At 46.8% G+C, this 25,358-nt stretch overlaps 4 protein-coding genes across 8 annotated transcripts in view; 3 read left to right on the forward strand and 1 right to left on the reverse strand.

Moving 5' to 3' along the window:
• Window positions 1-110: 110 nt before the first annotated feature.
• si:ch1073-357b18.4 (uncharacterized protein LOC797129 homolog) lies at window positions 111-5,327 on the forward strand. The gene is made up of 4 exons (XM_056407176.1): window positions 111-1,030; window positions 1,184-1,252; window positions 3,412-3,704; window positions 3,881-5,327. Exons 1-4 carry the CDS (start codon window positions 817-819, stop codon window positions 4,730-4,732), a joined length of 1,428 nt encoding a protein of 475 aa, XP_056263151.1. The 5' UTR covers window positions 111-816; the 3' UTR covers window positions 4,733-5,327.
• A 266-nt stretch (window positions 5,328-5,593) lies between these two features.
• Window positions 5,594-7,414, forward strand: LOC130188182 (uncharacterized). The gene is given in 4 exon segments (XM_056406361.1): window positions 5,594-5,852; window positions 6,598-6,734; window positions 6,736-7,006; window positions 7,009-7,414. Coding segments are annotated over 4 exon segments (693 nt in total). The 5' UTR covers window positions 5,594-5,785; the 3' UTR covers window positions 7,227-7,414.
• A 1,456-nt stretch (window positions 7,415-8,870) lies between these two features.
• On the reverse strand, window positions 8,871-11,687 carry ccdc97 (coiled-coil domain containing 97). The gene is made up of 7 exons (XM_056406360.1): window positions 11,286-11,687; window positions 11,011-11,187; window positions 10,746-10,905; window positions 10,036-10,124; window positions 9,749-9,938; window positions 9,540-9,663; window positions 8,871-9,079 (listed from the first exon to the last, which is right to left on the reverse strand). Exons 1-7 carry the CDS (start codon window positions 11,442-11,444, stop codon window positions 8,935-8,937), a joined length of 1,044 nt encoding a protein of 347 aa, XP_056262335.1. The 5' UTR covers window positions 11,445-11,687; the 3' UTR covers window positions 8,871-8,934.
• Window positions 11,688-11,825: 138 nt separating this feature from the next.
• The window catches only part of LOC130188180 (myocardin-related transcription factor A-like), a 34,292-nt gene continuing 20,759 nt past the window's right edge, over window positions 11,826-25,358 (forward strand). For 3 of the 5 annotated variants that reach the window (XM_056406353.1, XM_056406355.1, XM_056406357.1), the window contains exons 1-4: window positions 11,826-12,481; window positions 13,183-13,267; window positions 13,560-13,619; window positions 14,964-15,140. In XM_056406353.1, coding sequence (XP_056262328.1) covers window positions 15,002-15,140 — 139 coding nt within the window. In that variant the 5' untranslated portion in view covers window positions 11,826-12,481; window positions 13,183-13,267; window positions 13,560-13,619; window positions 14,964-15,001. Of the gene's footprint in view, window positions 12,482-12,653; window positions 13,268-13,559; window positions 13,620-14,963; window positions 15,141-20,255; window positions 20,759-25,358 lie in introns of those variants that run through there. The other 2 variants (XM_056406354.1, XM_056406356.1) reach the window with 2 other exon arrangements.

Raw genomic sequence — 25,358 nt, forward strand, 5'->3', positions numbered from 1 at the left:
ATTAATATCTTGCTGTAGGCTAATACTAATATTACTGCCATTTGTTAAGTGTTGAAAAAGTTGGTAAAAAGTGAACTATACAGATGTTTTATTTATTACTATTATAGATCAATATACCAGTATTGTATTTATGGTATCATATTGTTTTTATGGTATTGTATCGAATTCTGGTATCGAGTATCATGATATTTATGGCAGGTATCGTATCATAATCGTGACAACCAGGGAGAGGCAGAACAGACTCAAGGAACAGAGTCATGGCTCAGCAGAGCACGCAAGGCCCAAAAAAGGAAGTTGGTTCATGAATGACTTTAACCATATTATAATTAAAATGTATATTAGTTATTACTATTATTATAGGGCCCGAACACTGACTTAGTCAGAACAGAGGACCTACTGTCCCCCCCTTGTCACCTTTTTTACCCTTCATGAGTTTGCAGGTATGAATATAGCATTTACGGTCCCAGCTGACGTCATTATCACAGTTGCCAGCAGCAAATCTGTGCGAACGGCTGCGCAGCCGCCCTGCGCAGCCATCAGCCGCGCAGCCGCCCTGCGCAGCCGTCCGCCAAGGTGGACAGCGCAGCCATTTCTTTGCCCCTCGTGAGGGGAAACAAACACGCACTCAGCGCGGTGGCGTCCGTCCATCACGCAGGTAACTAAACCCGGCGCGCGGGGAGCCATGACGGTGGCGGCACACGTCGAGGCCGAACACCACCGCCGAGCGAGACCCGCGAGCCGCAAACTTTCTCCCGACTCGACGCCTGCGCAGGCCAAACGGGCTCTCCCCCGCCGCTGTCCGTGTCCGTGTCGGCCATGGAGGGGAACCTGCGAGGAGGAGGAGGAGGAGGAGGCTGCAGCGACGTCGCGACGATGTACGTGAAGACCGAAGCGGTCGACGAGACATCTGCGCTGGGTTTGGGCAGCCGAGAGTCGCCTGCGCCCTGCGGAGACACCGCATGCAGAGGAGGGGGAGGGGATCAGACTGCGGAGCAGCTGGCTGACGCCACCGCCACCCAGGTGCTGCTGTGTGAGTGCACGCAGCTGCTTGATCGTGATGCTAATGTCATCTGTTGGGCGGGTTTATTGATTTCGATATGGAAATCTGACCATCATTCACTATTTAAAAAATAAATTAATAATACTAATATTTTAACACGATATGTGCCCCCCCCCCCATCAGATTCCGCGAGCACAGACCGCTTCTTCACCACATCAGGGGATGGAAAGACGTACCTGAAGATAGCTCCAGGTGAGTGCATCACACGATCAGTCATCGTGATCTCACACGCACACGCACACACACACACACACACACGGAGGCGGAGTGTCTCACACAGGACTGGTGTTGTGTTAACACACCTGTCGGTGCATTTGCCATGACCATACATTCTCTGAAACGTCTCTGTAGGCCTATGCATGACCAATACAGATAAAAGGTTTGAGACGGACGTTACCTGACACAGACGGCAACATAATGATCAAGTGTATGTAACCACTAGGTTACATGTAGTTTAACCAATAGTCTGTATAATATAGATCTTAATAAACCACGTGGCCTCCATCATACAGGTCTGTGTGAAGCACTTTTCCAAAATCTTCTGGCTCTCTAGGCCTGAAATTGCTATTTTCATATAATATTTTTCACGACTGCACGAACGCTGACGATATCTCTATCCATATACATACAGGCAGGGTCTTTTAGGGGGTCATTTTTGCCCCCACTGACTGAAATCCAGGGGCATTTAAAAAGTAATTTGGGGCACTTTTTGAAACTTGTGAAATAACATTTAACCTTTGTTTGAAAATAATAAATATACATATTTTAGGCTTACAGTAAAAGAGCAATTGTCAACAAATTGCAATAATAATACTATTAGGGATTAGTCTGTGGATTCAAAGTGTTTTCTTAGATTTTTTGAACAGAAAACATAAATCAGACAAATCTGTGATGTAGGACAAGGTGTAAATATCCCTTTCTGCATACTCGAGGTTATTTATTTTTAGAAACAACTATTAACAATTATAACTTATTTCTTTCTTTTTTAATAATTAAATAATACAACGTTATATTTATAGATATTTTTGTGTCTACCTACCTAGATCAGGAAGTACAGATAGAACACACACAACAAACAACAAAACATTACATTACATGTCATTTAGCAGACGCTTTTATCCAAAGCGACTTACAATAAGTGCATTTCAGCCAAGAGTACAAACTAAGAACAACAAGAATACAGGAAGTAACATTTCCTCAACATAGTCGAACTACAAAAGTACCACAATAAGTGCCATCCCAGTGCCACTGAAGTGCAAATCTGTGTTTTAATCCAGATATAGTCGGAAGAGATGTGTTTTCAGTCTCAGGCGGAAGATGTAGAGACTTTCTGCTGTCCTGATGTCAGTGGGGAGCTCGTTCCACCACTGAGGAGCCAAGACAGCAAACAGTCTGGATTTCGAGTGGTTAGCTCGAAGTGCAGGAGTCACAAGTCGATTGGCTGTTGCAGAGCGGAGCGAACGTGCCGGGGTGTACGGTGTGACCATATCCCGGATGTAGACGGGGCCCGATCCGTTCAGAGCACGGTACGCCAGAACCAATGTTTTGAAGCGGATGCGGGCAGCCACCGGTAACCAGTGGAGAGAGCGGAGGAGCGGAGTGGTGTGGGTGAATTTCGGGAGACTGAAGACCAGTCGAGCTGCTGCATTCTGGATGAGCTGCAGAGGTCGGATGGCCTTAGCGGGTAGACCAGCCAGGAGGGAGTAGCAGTAGTCACTCTACATCCAGACTGTTTGCTGTCCTGGCTCCTCAGTGGTGGAACGAGCTCCCCACTGACATCAGGACAGAAGAAAGTCTCTACATCTTCCGCCTGAGACTGAAAACACATCTTTTCCGACTATATCTGGATTAAAACACAGCGTTGCATTTCAGTGGCACTGGGATGGCACTTATTGTGGTGCTTTTGTGGTTCGACTGAGTTGAGGAAGTGTTGCTTCCTGTGTTCTTGTTGTTCTTGGTTTGTACTCTAGGTTGAATGCACTTATTGTAAGTCGCTTTGGATAAAAGCGTCTGCTAAATGACATGTAATGTAATGTAGTAGTCGAGGCGTGAAATGACCAGGACCTGTGCCGCCTTCTGAGTAAGAAGAGGACGTATTCTCCTGATGTTGTGCAGCATGTACCTACAGGAACGCGTCGTTCCTGTAGGTAGAAAACGCTATTAAATCATCATAATTATTAGAGGAAATTATGGGGGCATTTTTTCCCCCTTTCCTAGTGATATCGGGGGCAAAATTATATTTCATAGTTGCAGTTTTGCCCTTTGACCTGGTGTGTTTCCGACACATGTATTTCCGATACATATGAGGAATAACAAAAAAACCTAAATAAAAGTCGACTTGTGTCCTGCAGCTTCAGCGATGCCAGCGGCTCCCTCGGAGAAGACGCTCCCCTCCGGCTCCGATTTCTCCTCCAAAGCCGTGTTGTGTCTGATAGAGGCCGTCGGGCGCCGCTGGGGCCTGTACGAGACCCGGGAGCGCTCGCAGCTCTTCCAGAGCGTCCAGGAGGAGATGGCCTCCAAGGGCCACGTGCTTCCTGTCGAGAAGATCCGCCGCAAGTGGAACAACCTCATCGTCACGTACAAGAGGGTAAAGGACCGCAGCCGCGAGACGGGCCACGCCAAGATGTCCTGGGAGTTCTTCGATGTGAGTGTTTCCCTTCAGAACCTCTGAACTTCCACACAGGGAAAATATCACGTCATAAAATAAAACCCCACACAGCTCTGATAGTTTCTGACCCAGAGACTTTAAGTCAGAGTTATCCAACCCCAAACCATGGTCATGAATAATAACTCGGGTTGCTTGATCTCCTCTCTCTCTAGTTGATGGACGCGACACTCTGTGACACCGTCGGCACTCAGGTCGTCGGCAACAAGCGGCACAAGGTTCCCGCCCTGCCGGGCCCTCTGGCAAAGATCGCCGCAAAACCGCAGTTCCCGCCACCGACCATCATCCGCCCTAACGGGGACTTCCCTTCAACCGGCGGCGTGGACTCGGCGGGCCACGGGGCCCCCGGCATTCAAATCATCAGCAGCGCCGGCGCCGTGAGCTCAATGGCTCCAGCGACCGCGAGCCCCACGAACGCTCCGGAGCTCAAGCCCCCGATGGGGCTCAACAGCGACATCGTGGCGACCAGCATCCACCCGGCCGCCACCGTGCCGCCTCCGTCGTTCATCTCCTCGCCTTGTTTCACAGAGATGGCTCCGGCTCCCCCGTCCCTCGGCGCGCCGCGCCACGCGGTCCGCAAAGCGCCGGCGTTCTCGCCCGCCGTCGTGCCCTTTCGCCTCAACAGCAGGGCGCCGCCGAGCCACAGCCGCAACGTCCTCGGCCTCTCCTCCTCCTCGCCGCCGGCTTCCTCCTCTCTCGCCTCCTCTCTCGCCTCCTCTCTCGCCTCCTCCGCCGCGGCGCCGCAGGGAAGCGAAGGGCCGAGCCGGAGACGGAGCGAGGAGCGAAGCGGCGTGGCGTTGTTCCAGGAGGTGGTGAAGCGGCAGGAGGAGCAGGCCTACCTCGATCGGGTGGCCCGCCGGCGGGCGGAGGCCAGAGAGAAGCGGCGCGAGAGGAGGGAGGTGCGCATGGCCGAGTCCCTGGGCAGGATCGCCACGGCCCTGGAGCTGCTCTCCTCCAAGCAGGACACCGTCATCGCCCTCCTGCAGAGGCTGGCGGAGCGGAAGTGACCAACCCTCCCGCCACGCAGCGGCCATTGGGGAGGTCACTCTCCTCGTCACGGCGTCAAAGACATTTGATGGAAGAAGCACACGAGCTGCTCACTTTTCTACAGTCAGCATGAAGCGACATGCGGTGCCTTTTGTAACATGCTTTATATTTTAGTGCGTGACAGTTTTCTCCACACGCGTCAAATAGAAAACCGCCTTGACCATTCAGGTCGTTTGAAAGATTTTGTCGGAGTGATAATTAGAAAATGTAGGTTCACATTGTCTTTAAGTCTTATCCTGAAGGACTCATCACTGGTCATTGAACACATCGCCATAAGACTCTGTCTCCTCTTAGATACCGAGCCCACTGGATCTCCCAAAAGGCCTTTTCCTCTAGTCAACGAAGTCGCTGACATAATTGCCCACTAGGTGGCGCTGTTTATCAACCAATAAGTTTAGTTGAAGTTTTCATACAAAGTACGACGAATATCACATTCAATTGTAATTGTGTCCCAGTCGTTTACATTGATCATGTGACCCTCAGCGAGTGTCTTTCATTTGTTCAATCAATAAACCAACAGAAGGAAGGGCTCATCATCACCGTCCCATAAAGCACCGCAGAGGATCGTTTTACTGTCGTACTGATACACAGTTCTTTATGGGAGAAGAGCTTCCAGACCTTTGAACCTGCTGAGCGGCCTCTCCTGCCCTCTCCTCCCCTCCTCCCCTCCCCTCTCCTCCCCTCCTGCCCTCTCCTGCCCTCTCCTCCCCTCCTCCCCTCTCCTCTCCTCTCCTGCCCTCCCCTCCCTTCTCCTGCCCTCTCCTCTCCTCCCCTCTCCTGCCCTCTCCTCCCCTCTCCTGCCTCTCCTCCTCCCTCTCCTGCCCTCTCCTCCTCTCCTGCCCTCTCCTCTCCTGCCCTCTCCTCCCCTTTCCTCTCCTCCCTTCTCCTGCCCTCTTTTTTTAATCTCCTTTCACTTTCACTTCTACTGCAGCGGGCAGCAGGTAACAGCTGAACTAAAACACTCTGACCAAGATCATCCTCCTGAGCGCCGTGAACACCGACATCACACAGACATGGTGATTGGCAGTTTGGATGTGAAGAGCCTCCCTGACTTCATGCCTGATGCAGAGCCGGAGGAAGGTGAGGACAACGATTCACATTCACTTGGTCTTTCTGTGTCTCGCGGGAGTTTTTAGTCACACGTCTGCCTTGCTGCCTGGTGAGCAGCCGTTAATAACGACTTTAATAGTAATAATTGATACCGCGGACACAGTCACTATGTGTGAACCCTTGTTTTCGTGTCACATAGTCACCACAGAACATCGTCACATAGTCAGCTGGCAGACACAAGACTCGACGATGGACTTTGGCCCATTCTCAGTCTCAAGGACTATGAGGAAGCGCCTCTCAAAGTCCGCGAGGGTGGAGATCGGGACTGGGCCAAAGTCGGCCTGCATAGTGAGTATTTTTCTACCAGGTGACTATTTTGGCCCCAGAAAAGCAAAATAAATGTATTCATAAAGAGTAAATGTTGGATAGATAAGCCAGAGTTTCCCTTTTGGGGATTTCAGCCGGCGTGCAGAAACAGGCCCTGAGAGGCCGTCCTCCACCTCCCTGTGGGTGTTGGACCCTCGCTGCACACCACATTATAAGCATCCATCAAAACTAAAAGCAGAAGTTACGATAACAGCTGACTGATGTCTTGAATCTTCATGATTTGATTTCTCTCACAAAATCACCAATATATCGTTGCCTCGCCCGACACCCCCGCTTCTCGATCAAAGCGCCAGCGCTGGTCGAGCTTTAACCTCGACCATTCGTAGAAGTCCAAGCAAAGAATCGAGAGCATTTCACCGTGCATGTCTTCCATCTGGTGGCTTCACAGAGCCCCTGATCATCATGCTCATCGGGAAGAGCGGCGTCGGCAAGAGCTCCAGCGGCAACACCATCCTCGGGCGCAAGGCGTTTGAGTCGGACATCAAGCTGAAGAGAGTCACCAAATACTGCGAGAAGCAGACGGGCACGGTGCAGCGGCGGCTTCCACGTCTTCGACAACAAGGACGAGCAGGACCAGAACCAGGTGGCGAGCTTCCTGGCGAAGATCCAGACCCTGGTGGCCCTGAATGGAGGGAAATATTACGCAACGGCCATGTATCCCGAACCGGAGAGGAGCATCAGAAAAAAACAGATGGACTTCCTGTCGGAGAGCAATGCTGAGATCATCGAGAAGGAGAGGCGGCTGCCGGAGCGTGACGAGGGGGAGGAGCTGGAGACAAAGAGGAAGGAGCTGTGGAGGAAAAATCCAGAGTGAAGGCGGAGAGTTACATCCGCAGGTCCTCCTATATTTGGTGGTTCGTCCTCCTGGGAGGAATAGGATTGGTAGTTTTTGTTTACCAGCCACTAGCGTCCATTCCGGTCGTTCTTCTGATTTTCCTTTTGAGTTTCTTCAAGGATAATATTTGTCGTTCGTCTGTTTCTGGAAAGATCCCGTGGCTTTCTAAGAAGATCCAATAGGCGTAGGTGCTTTGACACTGAGGCTTTGTTAGTGGTTCGTCATCCTCAGTCTATGATGGATTTCAGCTTATAATTAGAAACATGAATTGGATTTTATGATTCGTCACTCTTGTGTTTCAGACCTAATCGACTGTCATGCAACACAACTGTAAAACTTGCAAATAAAACTAAGTATCATCAATAAGCAATTATTCGGTGTGTTTTATGGTTCCTTTTCCTCTCGGGACGTCCCAGAGGTGAGACACTGTCTGGTGGTCGGTTATCAGTCGCTCTGGTTTTGTGAAACAGTTTGACATGGACACAATAAACAGCTTCATGATGTCATGACAGCAGATTATGGAGATTTAAACCAACAATGCTGGACTGCAAAGTGCATTGAATCCTCAACAGAAGATCTCTAGCAAATCCGACAAGTCTCAACCGGAAAATAACTTCTAAATATATCAGTCAATAAAGAGATGAATGCAACTATCTATTGATGATCATGCTTTGAGGTTTGAGGAATCAAAACATAAAGATTTCAGACAGCAGTCAGATTATTGAGCATTACTCGCAGCGACTGCTTCTAGTTTTAACGGTTGTTCAAACGTGGTGTGAGCGGCTCCGGTCCTACACGCTCTACTTCAGCAAATAGTGTATACTTACAATATAAAGTATATAGTTTGTGAACTTTTAGTCCATATTTGATTACTCAGAAACTTAGCGTGTCCTTGGTCTAACATTTGCAGTTTCTTTGATTATTTTTTCTATATTTACCTTCGCATTGAAAATGCGGAAGGTAATGTTTTGATCGGCGTGTATTTATTTGTATGCGTGTTATTCGCATAACAAAAAAAGTTTTTAACCGAATCGCATGAAATTTGGTGGGATGATTGGTTATTATCCGGGGACCATTTGATTAGATTTTGGGATCAATCGGGTCAAAGGTCAAGGTCATGAAAAGGTCAAAATCTTCTTTTTACCATAGCAGTCAATTTTTATCCAATTGGCATGCAACTAATGTCAACATGTTCATAATTCAATGCCCAATCTTGTGATATGCGAAGGTATGCGCTCTACCGAGTGCCCATTCTAGTTCTGAAGTATTTTACATACATTTCAGACAGAAACACCAAACTGTTATTTTTCCAGAGGTTTTTACGTGCAGACAAATGTCACATTCACTGTCAAAGCTGATCAAATAAAGAATGTGCCAATAACGCCGTTAAACTGAATGAGAAGTGAGGGGTTCATGTATGTTTGGTACAACAGATCAGCTGCTGAGAGCAGAATTAAACCTTTTCATTTTATATATAGAAGAAGCTGCCGATGACCTGAATTCATTCATCTCTTTATAAAGTTATTCGGTGTAATAATAATGTTATATTGTATTACCCGTCAAGAATTGCAAGCTCCTTCCTCTGACCAGGTGAGGGTTCAATGTTGTGAGGTATTTAGGTTCTTTGTTTTAATGTTGCTTTGCTTTTCATTTGTGCGTGACAGGAACGAGGTGAATAGAAACCGGCAGTCACTAAATGGCAAGAATATAGAGCCCTTTAGTTTCATATTAGATGATATTTACATTTGCAAAGACACCAAAACAATATTTATTACCAGCTGTGTTTGCATTCATTCAATGTGTAAAATCAAATAGAATACACATCCTCATGTTGTACATTTGTATTTACAGAGCGATCAAAGCAGTGAGTTGCTATTTCTAATACAGACACTATTCTGTCATATTTTCCACTTCATCATTTCCCCCCTCATCTTCCTCCTCCTCCTCCTCTTCGTCATCATCTTCAAAGTATTTATCCTCCGCATCTCTGCTGACTATGTCCAAGTTGTCGTAGTCTGGGTTCTCGTCCACCTCACTGTGGACACATGCAACACAAAACGTAGTTTTCAATTCCTGCAGGCTTGAGTTACCAGGACAGCAGCATCTGCAAAGTGTTTCATTAGGACATTGGCACTAATAATAGAAAACTACTTCCTGTTTACACATTTTATCTCAATGTTATCAGCATCTTTTAATAGCTTTAAATCTCACGTTTTTTGCCGCCACTGTTATCTACAAAGGAAACGGCTACACGGTGGCACTGCAAGGCCATTTGAGTTACATAAAAAAAGCTCTTAAAAGGTTTTATTTCAACAAAATCATGTTTATCGTCACAACATAAACATACATCTTGGTCACTCGGCAGTTATTCACTTAGGTTATCATATATCTGTTTCATGAGAATGCTCTTTTCCCCTATTCAGCAGATATCCGTAATGACACACTGTTCAGCCGTGACGCCGTCTGCCTGCCCGGTGGGTGGCCGTGTGGCTGACCTGTAGTTGAAATCCTTGTCTTTGCCGTCGAGGAAGCGCTGGTGCATCTGACTGATGAACTCCTCCCTGAGCAGGGCCTTCTCCTCTGGGGTGGGCTCCCATTGCTTCTGCTGGACAGAAGAACCTACAGTAGAAACACAGAGATGCTCCGTGAGCGACGGAACCAGAAGAGCGGAAACGACACGCATTGCCCAACGTCAGCCTCTCACCATCGTCCTCCTCCTCGTCCTCCTCCCGCGCTCCGTCCTCTCTCTCCTGTTCCTCGTGCAGGCGATTCTGGATGAGACGCTCCTGGTAGGAGTTGAGGAGGAGGTGGGCGAGCCCTCCTTTGCTTCCTGCTGGTGCCCCCGGTCCCCCCTGCGCCTCCTCCAGCATGGCATTCTGGGAGCGCTCCAGCACCTAAACAAATGTGTCATTCACACGCATACTGAGTCCGGAGAAACAGCCTGAACTGAACTAAAGCTGTGACCGCTCTGGCACGGGACCGGGCTCTCACCTCATCATCGGTCAGGTACTGAGCGATGTATTGTTCATACAACAGCGGCTCCCTTATCCTCATCTGTTCATCACTGAAATACTCACCCTCTAGAAAAGGCGGCAGGGCAGAGGAACAAAGGGATGACGGACAGCTGCTTTACGTCATCAGGTACACGGTGTATACAAGAGTGCCAGTGATGGGAGGGGAGGCAAGAGACAGCTCGGCCTACTGCATGATACGACCAGTGGCGAGTTTAAATTGTATAATATACCGTACAGTACATTGTGATGTCAACTAAAAGGACTCCTCCTCTCTACCGTCATCTGCCTGATGGATCGTGGAGGTCTCCATCGTGGAATATGCCTACTATGAACTATTCATACACTCTGTCATATTCATTGAATGTATTTTAACTCTAAATCTGTCCTTCTGTACACATGACATCTATTGCATCTGTCCATCCTGGAGAGGGATCCTCCTCTGTTGCTCTCCTGAAGGTTTCTTCCTTTTTTTCCCCCTGAAGGGTTATTTGGGAGTTTTTCCTGGTCCGATGTGAGGTTTTGGGGCAGGGATGTCTATGTGTACAGATTGTAAAGCACTCCGAGACAAATGTGTAATTTGTGAAATTGGGCTATACAAATAAACTGAATTGAATTAAAAGGATACACTTTGATGTCAATCATGTTGCTCGGCTGCACAGTTTAAGAATGACCCAACGTAAGGCCTACCCTTCTGCAGGGCCCTGAGGGCGGCGTAGCGCTGGTTTCGAACCCTCGTCCTGTTGGTGAACGCCGCGGCTCGTCTCTGGATCACTTCGCTGTAGTGAAGGACCCGTGGGTCTGAGCTGACGTGGGCAAACACCGACAGGTCGTGGGGCTTGAGGCAGGCCTAGACACGGGGAGGCAGGTTGGTGCAAATAAATATGCTGGTCAGGGTGGTGAACATAAAACATACGAACAGCTGCCACACACACAGTGTGCCGTGTCCACGTACATGGTACCTCTCCAGGAACACCAGCGGCCGGCTCCTGTACTGGTGCAGCAGCTCCTCTCTGCGCTGCTTCAGGGTCAGCTCGGCGTCGCCCTTCTGCTGGCTCTTCACCAGGCTTCCGCTCACGGCCAAGGCGTCCACCATGGCCTGGACACAGATCTCCTCCGCCTGGCTCACGCACTGCGTGGGACGAACCGGGACACGCCATGGGCACGTGTTCGTTGCGTTAGTGTGCGCACGCGGAGGGATAGCGGTTCGGTTGAAGCTGCTGCTCTCACCTGGGTGTCTTGTCGTGGCCGCTCGGCCTCCGCGGGGCGTTTAAAATCCCATATGTGTGACAGCGTCACGGGCTCTTCTGGCGAATCGCTCTCGTCTCCACTTTCACTTTCACACAAACTCGGTTGTGTTCGAACCGGAGGGTCGATTTCCCCCCACATGATTAACGGTGAGGCAGTTCAGTCAGCGAGCGAATACTTAGCTAACGTGTATGTCCGCTGTCAGATTATCTTGATGTTTAATTTTCCTGGAACATTAACGTATCTTAATGTGTTGTCAGGACAACCGGAAAAGGGATGGTAATGTCTCTCGATGAGGCATGGACATTCCCATATGAAAAAAAACACTAATAATTTCAGGTTTATTACACACATTCGTCTCACTAGTTTAGCGTTGTTTTTCCGCTGTGTTGGTCCGTCTATAATAATGTCCTCTAGTTCTGCGACCGAAAGAATGGTTCCCCCCCCGGTCGCCTACGCGCCTGCGCTGTTGATTTTGTCTCCCTCTGGTGGTTGTGTTTTGACAATAGCAAGACTTGGATTATTTAAATTAATAAAACAATTTAAATTGCATGTTTCCCGAATATTGATTTAAACTATGCTTGATATCATGACTCCAAATTGGGTACCGATATTTTATGATTTCGTCTTGAATTTCTCAGGGTATCAGGGCTCGGGTACGAATACAGAACAATAAGTGTGGGCATGGGGGTTTAGGTCTGGAGCCGTCACAGCTCATGCTTTATTTTTTTAAACCGTATATATACACATACATGTTCATAAAATGTCAAGATGAATCCTCCCTTAACTCTAAAACTGTTTAACCTTTCACTGTCGATCTAAGAGGAAGTGCCACTCCCACCAAAATAAAAGGGAATAACACTTTTACACGCGTGTGACCACTTCACTTCCACCACGAGATGAGTGTTACGCACAGCCACGATGTTTCATTCCTAAACACTCGCGAGCGTTATATTAAAGTTGTATTTCCTGTTATGGTCGAAGATAGGAGTTGTATTTTGAAATATTTTAAACCGGAAATGATATACGTGTCACATCCCGGTTGACTTCACGATGTGTTTCGCACAAACTTGTCAGCCTCCCCGGACCAGCCCCAAAACTCTGCTCGTCTCTCCGGTTGTATCCGCCTGAGATCGGCAGCGACATGGGAACCGCGCGGGACCAACGATAGTGCCGAGGTACGTGTTGACCACGCCGCTGACCGCATGCTGCGCGCTGCCGGTGCGCAGCGGCGTGCTCGCTTTGTGTGTGTGTGTGTGTGTGTGTGTGTGTGGAGCACAGCCTGTCAGGTCCTTGTTGACTGCTGCTGCTGCTGCAGCTGTTGGGCCTAGTTATTTAGAGAAAGAAGAACACACACAGTGATTTAGCTCTGGGAGACTTGTCTTTGTTATTGTTAGTTAGTTAGTTTAAGTAAAGAAAGAAAAAACGAATCACAGTTTGCTCTCGATTCTTTGTTATTGTGGTTAATCCCAAACTTCTGGCTGGAGATTTGAGTCCAGCTATTTCCTCCTGTGTCACAGTGTAGTTACATCTCCACTATACAGACTCTAACAAGTACGACTTTATACATGGAGAACTTTTTATGTGGACATGTTTTTTTAAAATTATTATGATTGACTTGTTATTTTAGGGGTCACGTTTAGTGTCCAACTCACCTGAGCTTCCTGTCTTTGTGAGTGTAAGAGGACACTTCCTTTTTCTTCTTCAAACCGGGGGAAGTGGCAGATTCTTCATCGTCTGAAGGAGGACTTCCTGCCCGGCCCTCGGCACACCGATCGGCTCCTCTTCCGCACGAGGAGGCTTCTTCTTCTGTCTCTAGGTGGTTGCTGAGGGCCGGCTTCCTCTTCCTGAGTCTGATCAGTGCACTTCCGTTCCCCAGCCCCTCGTCTTCTGGAGCTGGGTCTCTTTGGAAACGTGTAATCTGACCACAACGACGTGTTCCTTTATCCCGGGGCTGCAGCTCGGTGAGATTTCAGCCTCGTTGTCTTTCTTCTGCTTCCTGCCCGGCCTGCTCAGGGTCAGGGACGATGCATTCCTTCACACGGTCATGAACGATGGAGTCAGCGTCAGGGTCAGGGATGATGCATTCCTTCACACGGTCATGAACGATGGAGTCAGCGTCAGGGTCAGGGATGATGCATTCCATCTTGAAGTCACGTTACCTTCACATTATATTGCGCAGACTACATATGTGTATATTAAACAGCTGTTTCTATGTTCATCTAACCCATGTACTTCCTCTCTCTTTGGTTCTAGACTTGGTCCAGTGAGATGGAAACCTTCAGGCTGCTGGTTTAACAGGACATAAAGACCCAGGTTTGTGCATCATCTTCATAACTCCTTTATTATAACAAAGAAGAAAGAAAGATATATTTTAGCGATTTCCGCGTTACTCCTGATACACAGATCCAGTAAACGCGTCAGGTTTTCCGCTCTCTGGTTTGCGAGCGCTCATCGTTGAGTTGACGTTACCGTTCGAAGAGCCTGCACTCAATACATTGTTTACATTCCAACACAAACACGCCGGGACCTTCTGGAGCGACGTTCAGCCAATGAGGTGAGTCACTGGGCTGCTTTGGGTCCGCCGAGAAGAACAGCTGCACCGCTTTAACGACACTGTCTCTGAAAGTCGGGTTTTCATTTGCAGCGTGGGCTCCGCTCTGAAGCAGACGATATGTTTGTCCTGGAGGTCACGAGCTGAGGCGATCTGCCTCGGGTCAGAACACGAGCGTGACCCGACGCAGCCCTCGTATTTAGGAGCATTGCTCTAATTTGAGTGCAGAGTTGTGCGTGTGATGCAACAGAGTCCTCCCCCGCAGGTTCAAGTCGCCATTCTAACCGACAAAATCCCGGTTTGTCGGATACGAATTGGAAAAATAACAACAACAAAATTAATTTGTACAAAAAACCCAGTGAACGTGTTTTCCTGAGTGTTTTGGAGGCGGAGCCACGGTTGTCGTCGGTTCTTGCTCCACCTTGAGTGATGGCTCCAGATTGTCGAGCAAGAACTCTCCTCGCTATTTCTGTTTTACACAAGTGGCGTGTTGGAGCTTTTTTTCACTTGATATAGCGATGATGACGATGATGATGATGATGATGATGAAGGGTTCTGTTCTCAGCAGCCGGGCCCTGTGGACGTTCCCTCGATGAGTTGAGTCCACGAGAGTCCTGACTGAACTCTCACACACGCTGCGTGAGCAGGACTGAAAGGGGAACACAGAACATTACATCAGCCCGTCATTTATATTGTTTATTATTATGTGAATATAGCACAATGAATGCACTATGAATGTGATTTTTAACATTTACTCATTTTACACACTGTGTATGGCATTAATACAAGAGGGATCGTCTTATTATCGATGCAGGGGGCCATTAAGAAATCCTCGTGGAGGTGTAGGGAGACGGTAACTGGGATACTGAGACCTATAATATAGAACACTGATTATCTTGGAAAAGGGGGGGAGGAGAAGTGTGTATCTGGTCATCAGGGTCTATCTTTCCTCCCCGAGGTGCCGGAGGCTGAGGATGTAACGTGTTGTCTTTCCCAGTGTGTGTGTGTGTGTGTGTGTGTGTGTGGATAGAAGCTGCGCAGCACGAAGCGGGTCCGTGGCACACGTGGCTCTGAAACTCCCGGTTTTGCCTCTCTTCACTTTCCAGCTCCGTCCGCGAGCCGATCCGCCGAATCCCCGGTAACCATGGAGACCGAGTTTAGCGAGAGACCGACTGCAGGTGCCTCCACCCCCAGCCCTCAGAGTGAAGCTGTGGCCAATGGGCTGCAGGAGTTGTCCCTGCAGCCGGCCCCCAATCTGCTGCCGGTCAGGGTGAGGAAGGACGGTAGGTGGCTTTTTAAAATTTTTTAAATGTTTAATTTTTTTACCCTTCAAATGAAACCTGCTTCTACTTCTTGGGCCCTGGAATGCACACGCATTGTAAAACTAGCACCGGTGGTCCCGTCGGATTTAATTTGGACATGATTGGGGGCTATTTTCCTTTTGTGTTTAACCGTTTGATGCAAAGAAGTGAAATGCTCTTAGAGGGGGATGGTGGGTGTTTGTTTCCAGCATCTTTAGAGCTTCGAGCTGCTGCTGGAGTTTACATTTCAGACATACCAGGTCTCCCTTCCAATTACCTCATTATAAACAGCAAGTGCACACACTGTCGGGGCGCCGGCTCACTTACTCACACGGCCTCTCAGGCGGGAAGAGAAATGGCGGACGTGCTGGATTTTCGGCGAAGTGCACTTCGGCGAAAAAACAACACGGTTGACCTCAAACTTGACCCAAACACTCGGAGAAATGTGCATCTACATTAAACGGACCACGTGTTCTTAAAGCAACGCGCCGTGCGGGGACACTGTCCAGCTGCGTCGGCTGTGGACGTTTAGTTTTCTCCTTTTTACAGATGTACAGATGTACATACATACAGATGTACAGATAGGGCTGCAACATTACAGTGAATTAAAACAAGTCATGTGCAGTGCGTTTTTATTTTTCTACTTCTGGATTGCAGCCTCAACATTCAGGACATTCAGTGTCACGTGACAGCTCCCCAAAAGGGAAGCCAAAACATCTTGATTGCACCCCCCCGGTGGCTGGATGTGAGTTTAAGAAAACATTTTATATATATACAGACACATTAACGACGGGGTAAATCGGGTCCAATTGAGCTCGCTGCCTCTCTCTTCCTGGATTGACCGACCTGCTCCTCGGTATCTTTAATCTGCCATTACAGGCCGAGCCAATGGGAGCTGCCGGGTGGAGCAGTTTGACAATCAGCACATCTAATAAGAGATATTTACTGACCGGCCTTACAAGACAAGCTGGACCCAGTTGGTCGTGTTGGGGAGCAGATTGCTTTGATAGGGTCACGGTACCTGGTGTCTTATTGTGGGTCTTTGATTTGATGATGCAGTTATTACAGAAGAATATTGGTATTTTATGTGCAGCTGAGATGAAGATAGCTGACCGTATTTATTTATATATTTGAAGGCATGTACGAAGCATTTAATATTGATCCATTTATTATGGCAAATGGTTCCATTATCTGAAGTTCTGGAGCGTGTAGGTGGATAGACACATCGTTCTGCTCGCATAACAATGAGCCCATAACATGGAGATCGCTTGGACTGCTTTCATTCATTATTCATGTGTGGTCTGCTTTGACTTATTTCTTTTAATAAAAAAAGAATCCCATGTTAGGTGACTGAGGGAGTGATATTTATAACCCCAGTTTCCTCTGCGTTCCCCCCTTCAGAGGAAGTTGTTATGCATGAGCAGCTTACCAATTAAAGTAAACTCTGGAGCAGAAATAAATATTTAATCGACGCAGAGAGAGCCGGATAAATCACAATAAAAAGTCAAAGGACACGTTGCCTTACGTGTAAGCCCTTTTCTACTGAATGGATGAAGAACAACATCTCATCTTCCTCTCTCTTACTTGACACAGCACGGGTTATGTTTCGTTTTTGTGCAATCTGAATACATCTGCTCCGGTGAGTAAACAGTTGAGGTAGGAATCGGATACGTGTGGGCACCGTGGAGCATGTCTCCACCTTGTGGCCGATACCAGTACTACAACCGGCGCTGCTCTTTGGAAGACAAACTCACGTGAACCCATGGTCCCTAAACTGAACACCATCTGGACCCGAGTTTGGCTTTTAGACTCCTTCAAATCCTGAGAATCAGCCCTGAATAACCCGTGTGTGTGTGTGTGTGTGTGTGTGTGTGTGTGTGTGTGTGTGTGTGTGTGTGTGTGTGTGTGTGTGTGTGTGTGTGTGTGTGTGTGTGTGTGTGTGTGTGTGTGTGTGTGTGTGTGTGTGTGTGTGTGTGTGTGTGTGTGTGTGTGTGCAACCTTAGCTGCCCCGCTCTACACGGTTGAAGAAGTTCTGGATTTAGTGGCGAGGCCAGCTGGTCCTGCTATTTGAACCCGTTGGAGAGAGTACAGAGGTCAAGAGCAACGCGAGATGTAATATCAGAGGAGCGTTGAAGTGAGAGGTGGTATTGGGGTAGTGGGGAATCTGTGTGTGGGGGGGGGGGGGGCTCTGTGTGCATGCAGCAACTCAAAGCAGCAGTGTGTCCGATTTTATTCATATAATATTCACAACTACGTTCCGATTAGTGTGTCGTGACCTGAAACTGAGAGCCGTTCTCTTGGAAGGAGCCGTTTACATCCACACAGGGAGGAGGTCTTCCTCACAGAGTCCACCGTCTGTCATGGCCTCCGCCTCCCAGAGCAGAGAGGGTCGCAGTTGGATGCAATCTGCAGCCTCACCACTAGATGGCACTGGATCCCAGAACACAACAAATGATGCTTTAATGCCTTATTCATCCTGCAGGATGGAGCTAACTCCTTCTGTCTTCAGCTTGACTGACACGTGGATCAATAGTTAATAACAATATTTTCATTTTGAGGTTTGAAAAAATGTCTCATTTAAAGTGGATAGTGGGGAATAGAGTGGGTTGGAAAATGGATATCACCGAGTCAGCAGCTTTTATATGGACGCTGTATAAAAGCTTAATACAGGGAATAAATAATATTGATATATATATATATATATATATATATACATACGAGATTCCGACTAACTTTTTGTAGGATATAAACTGTCGTCTTTATGTGGAGAGCAGCAATCTGGTAATGTGCACAACAACCAAGTGGGAGGAGCAGTTAATGTGACACTTGTTTACAGCTTTGTCTGCTCTCTGGAACGGCACGGGGGATGAAACCCAAGAGGAGGCCGGTACGCCGCAATAAATACCTGTGGAGAACGGGAAAACAACGTTTATAAATTATAGCCGTAGTTAAGTTATACAAGATTGAAATACACCAGGGCTAATTTGATTGTTTTATCCCTTTTTTTAAAGTAATGGGTGACCCAAGTTTCTATGAAAACCTTGAAAATAAATCCTTTAAGAATCTTTTAACTGCTTTTCAACAACAAACAAATATTAATAATATTTAATATAACAAATTTATTGTATCCAGCTCCCAATAAGCTTTAATACCTAGAAGCTGGTTTCACCATTCCTCCTCCGTGTTCTCCGAGCCTCTCTCAGGCCGCCGTTGGGCCTCTCTCTGAAGTATTGAGTCAGGTTTTTAATGAACACGCGCTCACTGACACATTCTCTGACGGCAGCTACTTTTGGCAATGACCTTTGACCTCTTCTCATCATTTCCTCTCAGTGACATAACGGGGAATCCTTTTAATAGATCCACGGACTCGCTCTCCGTAGAGATGACAGCGAGACACTGATGAACGCGTAGCCCGAATTCCCGTGGGTTAAAGAGGTCAAGCTCAGGGGTCGGCCAGGAAGTACGTCTGCACGTAAACTGTGTTCTTCTCTCATAGAATCCACGTCTGCACCGACCAAAATGAGGATGCTTTTGGTCATTGAGGGCTGTGTAGACATCTGAAATATGACGTGGTATTAGCCATGCTCGCGGCGTGGCTTCAGGATGGGAACATCTGTGTGTTGGTGGCTTTACATGTTTCACTAGAGCCACCTTGAGCTTCGTATTTGTTTTTAATTGGAAAGATTGATTTTATTTTATTTTAACAGTTTCATTTTTCATGCGTCGGGGACAGTAAGCATGATGTTTTCGGGTACGTACGTCCATACTATTCTTATACCAGAAGTGGGCGGAGCTAAGCACAACCAAACGCTGCATAGGAATCTACTGAGAGCTGCAAACACATCTTTAGAATACTCTTAATGCTCCATGAATTATACATGTATATATATCAGGGTTGGCATCATCCTGCATATTTAACACGCACACATATTTGTTTCATCAATATAATGTGAACCGTCGGTTCATTGAAAATTAGAATATTGACAGATGAGAAAGGTGCCTTCTTTATTTTCTGTAATGCAATAAAAAAATTATTAAATATTAAAAGAATAAATGGCTTTCTGAACCTAAACATTTACATAGGATCCTTTGATTTGTAATGAATCCAGAATGCGTGTTGACATTTTCGGATTTTTATATTGCATTGCAGAAAATAAAGAAAATCATTCAATATATATATATATATGTATATTCTGAGACAGTCCTGTATATATATAAATTGATATGTATTTATATATATACATATATATATATATATACAAATTTAAATGATTTCCTGTCTCTCTCTGGCACACTTTCACATCTTCCTTAAAATCTACGGACGAGAGAAAGTTGTAGTTGGTAGCGATGGCTGTTTTTAGATTGGCCACTTTAGAAATGAAGCTCATTTGTGGGAGACAATGCAGCTGCTGCTGTGCTGCTGACTTCTCGGCCTGTTGACCCCGATGTTCTTCGACTTGTTCAGAGCATCACTCGTTACGTAACAGTGGGATTTAAAGCCTGGTTAGGTGACCTGTTGTGTCACTGCTGATTGTTGCCGTGGTAATCTGCATTTCATCTGGCCTGGCAATCTTTAGCGCAGGTTTGTAAATGTGTATGTGTGTATGTGTGTGTGTGTGTGTGTGTATGTATGTGTGTGTTATGCTTTTAGGCCTGAATACACGATGCCAGAGAGGTGCTCCCACAGGTGCATATCATCGACTCGCTCTGAGCTCAGATCAGAAGTGCTAAGTAAGAGGAATTTGGCGAGGAGGTTCTGTCTGTGTGTGTGTGTGTGTGTGTGTGTGTGTGTGTGTGTGTGTGTGTGTGTGTGTGTGTGTGTGTGTGTGTGTGTGTGTGTGTGTGTGTGTGTGTGTGTGTGTGTGTGTGTGTGTGTGTGTGTGTGTGCATATTCTCGCACCTGTTTGTGTCCGTCAGCGGCTGAATGACTGAGTACAGCAGCAGCTGGGACCGACTGCTGGATCACAGAGTTGACATGTGACACACACACACACACACACACACACACACACACACAGACACAAACATCTTACTCAGTCCTGCAGCTGCAGCAAACACAGCAGACGCTCTTCTCAAGCTGTGCAGTAGCTCTGGTAGAGTAGCTTTGTGTATATGTATATATATGTATTTTTTATTTATTTCAACAACACAAAACACTTCAGGAGGATTTTGTTGTCGAGGACACAAACCGAGTCCGATCAAGGAGCTTTTCTCAAACCGATTTTAAGTCGGAGGAGGAATCCCTTCTCGATGGCCTGTGGTTTCAGACACTTTGCGCTCCTCTTCTTTTCATCATCCGTTCCTCGGCGTTGAAGAATATTCTCTCACCGCAACTTTACAATCGTCAAGAGGATTTACGGATGTACAGACGTGTCACGGCCGCACGCATCCGACACCCGGACTCGGCTGCAGCCCGCTTCCCGCCTCTTGTTTATCCTTCGAGCGTCATCCAACGTCGTTCTCCGGTCCGATGGCCGTGCTGGAACACCTGCCCGGCGTCCGCATCGACCCCGCCCCTCTCAGGCCAATCAGCAGGGACGTGGACGACAGAGCCCTGCGGTTTGAGTTAGAGCGCCAGGCCTGTCAGAGTCTCAGACAAGGTGGGAGACCTGTTGTGTGTGTGTGTGTGTGTGTGTGTGTGTGCCGTGCGTTATGAACTGGTTTGACGGCAGCGGCCCGTCAGCGCTGCACATCGGCTAAATGGGCGACATCTGCGATATAGAAAACGATGCGAGACATCAGTGGACAGGCCTTTCCTCCCCGTGTCATCCAGGTTTATTTTCTGGGCTCAGGTGTTAAGTGGATCAAATCCTCTACAGGTGGCCGGGTTACCGTTGGGGCGCGGCCAGACCGGGCGCCGCACACTTCGCCTCGAGCTCGTGACCCCGGCAACCTGTTGACGGCAGAGCGCCGTGGGCCTCCATTTAGGAAAGGAGACTCTCGGGGACGTCTGGAGTGAAATGGCATGGATTGAGCCAACTCCTACGAATACCATTCAAGGTTGTTGTTGTTATCATTATGATTATAATAGACATTCTACTGAAACGGGGGCATGGAAAACAGGTTTCCCGAGTGTGTGTTGCTGGTTTCCCGTGGACTCTGGCAGGGCAACAGATGGCCGTCATTTCAATAAGTGGGATTAATGAGATAAAGCCACAGAAGTTTAACTCGAAAGCCGAGACTCATTCTCACCACAAGTGGCCGCGCTCTTCCTCCTCCTCTTCTTCCTGTGTCTTTTTCCCGTGTGTTTGTTGGCAACTGACAGTACATTTCATTTTTTAATCCGGAGGGATATTGGGTTCCATGCGGTTACAACGATAGATGATGCTAATCTTAGCTGTGATTAATCACTGTATTTTAGTGATTGTTAATGGTTAGTGGTTATCTTTCAAATGATGCCGATAACTCTGAGGCATCATAGGTAGTGTTGACTACTTTATATCAATAAATAACTACTTTAAAGACTTTAAAGACTACTTTATATCAATAAAGAACTCAAACTATTACACCCCAGTGTCAATAAGTGTTTCATTGTCACATTGGTATGTGCATCAAATCTGAATTTTGTTGTGTTCATTAATTAAATATCTTCATGTTCTACATCACTGTGACATTAATTAGAGGACACACACATGATGGAGGAGAGACATGACTGATGGGGTGTGACATATTCTTTATTGAAAATAAAGGCCAAATACAACCCTCATACACACAGTAAAATGGTAAAACAAAATTTCACACTATAAATATTATCTAAATATTTTATTGGGGCATGTGGTCTGTCTTTGAATAGTTTGCAATCAGGTGGAGCAGTCCTCCTCCTGATCTCCTCCACCGTTATCTGGTATCTTTGTAAAAATAATTTCTGAGTCACACTCAAAGAAGGTTTCAATGTTTCAACAATATTACATCCCAACAGATGTTCCTATAACCCAAAACTGTGATGGGCTCTGGGAAACCTGTCACATGGTGAACTCAGTATTTTGGTGAAATTGGGGTTTGATTCAATTATTATTCTATAACATGTCTATCATCCCTAAACATATCTACTTGTTTTTCATTAATTGAATGTGTTAAAATGTGCTTTATTCAACCAGCCAGTCTATTTAGAACTCTTTAAAGTTGTTTTGTCAAAATTCTATTCCATGAAATCTAACTGATCAGCTGACTTTGGGCAATCATAACATTTGAAACAGACAAATAATGAAAACATATTTGAAACAAGCTTGAAGTCAGCTTCCAAAGGTCAAATTTCACCATGTGACTGGTTTTCCCAGATCCCATCACTTGCAGATGGTCCTATAAAGTAACAAGAAGTAACCAAATTTGCTTTATGAGGAGATGAACTAGTGTTGTAGCAGATGGCAAGATAAAGAATAACCTGTATAAAGACATTGCAAGGAACTAATAAGTATTTTTGGGGAATTATTGAAGTCATTGTTAAATGTCAGTGTGTGAAAGAGACTTTTTAGTCATTAAAGTAGGTCTAGGTTGAATTCTTCATGAACTGTGATTAGTATTATCACATAATGTTAGGCATATGCAATGTTAAAAATAATCTGGCAGATTTATTCAATACAGTCAACCAGTCTCTGCCTCACAGGCATCCAAAGCGAAGCAGCCTGGGAGTCAGCCCCTCTTAATGTCCGTCTAGATGCCTTACAGGTATCTAAAACCAACTGGATGCCTGTGAGTTAACCTGTATACCAACGACTAGGCAGCCTGGCAGTCAACACACAGGCATCATTTGAAAGATAACCACTAACCATTAACAATCACTAAAATACAGTGATTAATCTGCAGTAATTAATCGTTACAACGTGGACGCAAATAGAAAACTCTGTCAGAGGGGAACATGTTGGAGATAAAAACAGAGGGTCCAGAGAAACATTTAGATAAGAAAGCACATTTAATAGCATTCAATCCTCATTTTATTAATGGGGCGAAATTACAGACGACAAATCCACAAGGGTCAGGAGGAATGTGCTTCCACAAGGTGTCTGGCTGTCGGCCCGTCCGAGGCCCTCGTGTGTGATTATGAGGATTGATCGTGTCTGCGTTGGAGCGCCGTGGAGCGACGCTGCGCTCGCCGCTAAGCGGTGGCATTTGAGCAACGAAGACACGTTCCCAGAATAGATTCTGTATCAGCACATCGCTTCACTGGCCTCCAAAACACGTGTGTGTTGTGTTCTGTGTGTCTGTGTGTGTCTGTCTGTCTGTCTGTCTGTGTGTGTGTGTCTGTCTGTGTCTGTGTGTGTGTGTCTGTGTGTGTGTCTGTGTGCATGTGTCTGTGTCTGTGTGCATGTGTGTGTGTCTGTGTCTGTGTGTGTGTCTGTGTGTGTGTGTGTGTGTGTGTGTGTGTGTCTGTGTCTGTGTGTGTGTCTGTCTGTGTGTCTGTGTGTGTGTCTGTGTGCGTGTGTGTGTCTGTGTCTGTGTCTGTGTGTGTGTGTGTGTGTGTGTGTGTGGGCTCGTTTCAGCATTGTGACTTTAAGCTACGCCGGCGTTAAGCTGAGATATTAGGATGTGTTTTATATTCCTGCACGTGTTATGATGCCGGCCTGCGTACGCTCGCACTCGTTTTGCACGCTTGAAATAAGTGTGTGTGTTGTTAGTTCCTCGCAGAAATCCGAGGAAGATGAATGTTTTTATTCTTCATCTCGTCAGGCGGCGTGGGACACACAGTTTTCGTGCACGTTGGAGGAAGATAAGCGTTAAAGGGAATGAACGACAGGGCAGGCCAACGGACAAGAAAGAAGGTAGTGATTTGATGCATGGGGGTTCATTTCTCTTTGTGTGGAGATGGAAAGAGATAAACACCAAACACAGAGCTTCACGGAGCCGCTCAGGGGCCACACTTTGTCCTCGGGAGTCGGTGGAGACCAAAACGGAGCTGTAAGGGGAGTGAATGTTGGACTCCCTTCAGCCGGTGGCCCGAAACAAGACTTTGAAATTCAAACTAATGTTGCTCCCAAGTAGCCGAGAAGGAGTTGAGAACGGCGCATGGAAGCACTGCTTAAAAATCTGTCCTGTGTTGATGGCACTACGTGTGTCTGATGAAAGTGCACTTCCTTTGTCCTCTGCCTGAGGTATGAATCCCGCTATCCACCTTTTTAGATGCATTTCCTGTCAATATTTCGTCTCCTGGTTTGAACCCGACTGCTGATGTGTTGTAGGAACGCTGCGCCGAGGAAAGTTGAGCCGCCGTTTGAATGTCACTGGGGCGTTTGGCGCCGGTCCAGAAGTGGCAGCAGTAAATTTGGACTTTATGGATTTGTCCTTTCCCCGGAATGACACAGCGGGGGGGGGGGAGTCAGGTGTGCGTGTGTTTAGAGAATTAGGATCCGGAGTGTAATTGGATTAAATGAACAGCATGCAGTTCACACTGGAGGCAATGTGATGTGTTCAAGGGACGATCTTGTTACTGGTAGTTGCCTCAACACACATATCCCACTCTGCAACACCTGCTCTGCGAAGGTGCGAGCTACAGATGGTCAGGGCGTGCGGCGAAAAAAGAGGCCTCCGACAAAAATGCGACCCAGATATGTGCAGGAGATCATTTCCCGACGAGTCATATTTTCATTTGGGAAGCTCCCTTTTCGCCTGAGAACAGAGTCAGAGCGCGTCTGATGGCTTCTCTTCTTGTAGCCGAGGCTCCGTGTATACACACACCTGAGTGGAAAGACGGAGGCGCACATGTCTGGGGAATAAGTGGAAATAATAAACATCTGGATGAATGCGGTTGTTGTGGATCACATGGTCACACAGTGTGGGGAGGAGCCGTGAGGAGCAGCAGTAAAGCGTACGCGCGGCTTTTTAATCAAGTACTTGAAACAGGAAGTGGGAAACTGTCTGCGCCGTGGTGTCTTAGCGTGTTCATGTGTGTTTCCCTTTCCCCCTGCAGTGTGTTGCGCAAAACTGCCCCGAAGAAATATTATTTTGTCTCCGATATCACTCGGAGAGGGGCAAAAGATGCCCCCATAATTTCTATAATAGTTATGATAATTTGATAGCATTTTGTTTTTCTTCTTTGTTTTGTCTGTCCTATCTGTATTGAACTGAACACACACACAAATCAATAAATATCATTTTTAGTTATAAAAAAAACTAACAAATAAGTTATAACTGTTAATAGTGGTTTAATACATGTAATAAATACTGCCTAATAGTCTTATTATTGTAATGTTTGTGACAATTGCTCAT

Source organism: Pseudoliparis swirei, chromosome 23, assembly GCF_029220125.1.
Source record: "Pseudoliparis swirei isolate HS2019 ecotype Mariana Trench chromosome 23, NWPU_hadal_v1, whole genome shotgun sequence".
Taxonomy (NCBI): Eukaryota; Metazoa; Chordata; class Actinopteri; order Perciformes; family Liparidae; genus Pseudoliparis; species Pseudoliparis swirei.

Coding starts and splice junctions, on each gene's coding strand:
- ccdc97 (XM_056406360.1), bottom strand. CDS start 11,444: ATGTGGGGGGAAATCGACCCTCCGGTTCGAACACAACCGAGTTTGTGT. Junction 9,939..10,035: donor AGTACCTGACCGATGATGAG/GTGAGAGCCCGG, acceptor ACATTTGTTTAG/GTGCTGGAGCGCTCCCAGAA. Junction 9,664..9,748: donor GGACGAGGAGGAGGACGATG/GTGAGAGGCTGA, acceptor TTTCTACTGTAG/GTTCTTCTGTCCAGCAGAAG.
- si:ch1073-357b18.4 (XM_056407176.1), top strand. CDS start 817: ATGGAGGGGAACCTGCGAGGAGGAGGAGGAGGAGGAGGCTGCAGCGAC. Junction 1,253..3,411: donor GTACCTGAAGATAGCTCCAG/GTGAGTGCATCA, acceptor TGTGTCCTGCAG/CTTCAGCGATGCCAGCGGCT. Junction 3,705..3,880: donor TGTCCTGGGAGTTCTTCGAT/GTGAGTGTTTCC, acceptor CTCTCTCTCTAG/TTGATGGACGCGACACTCTG.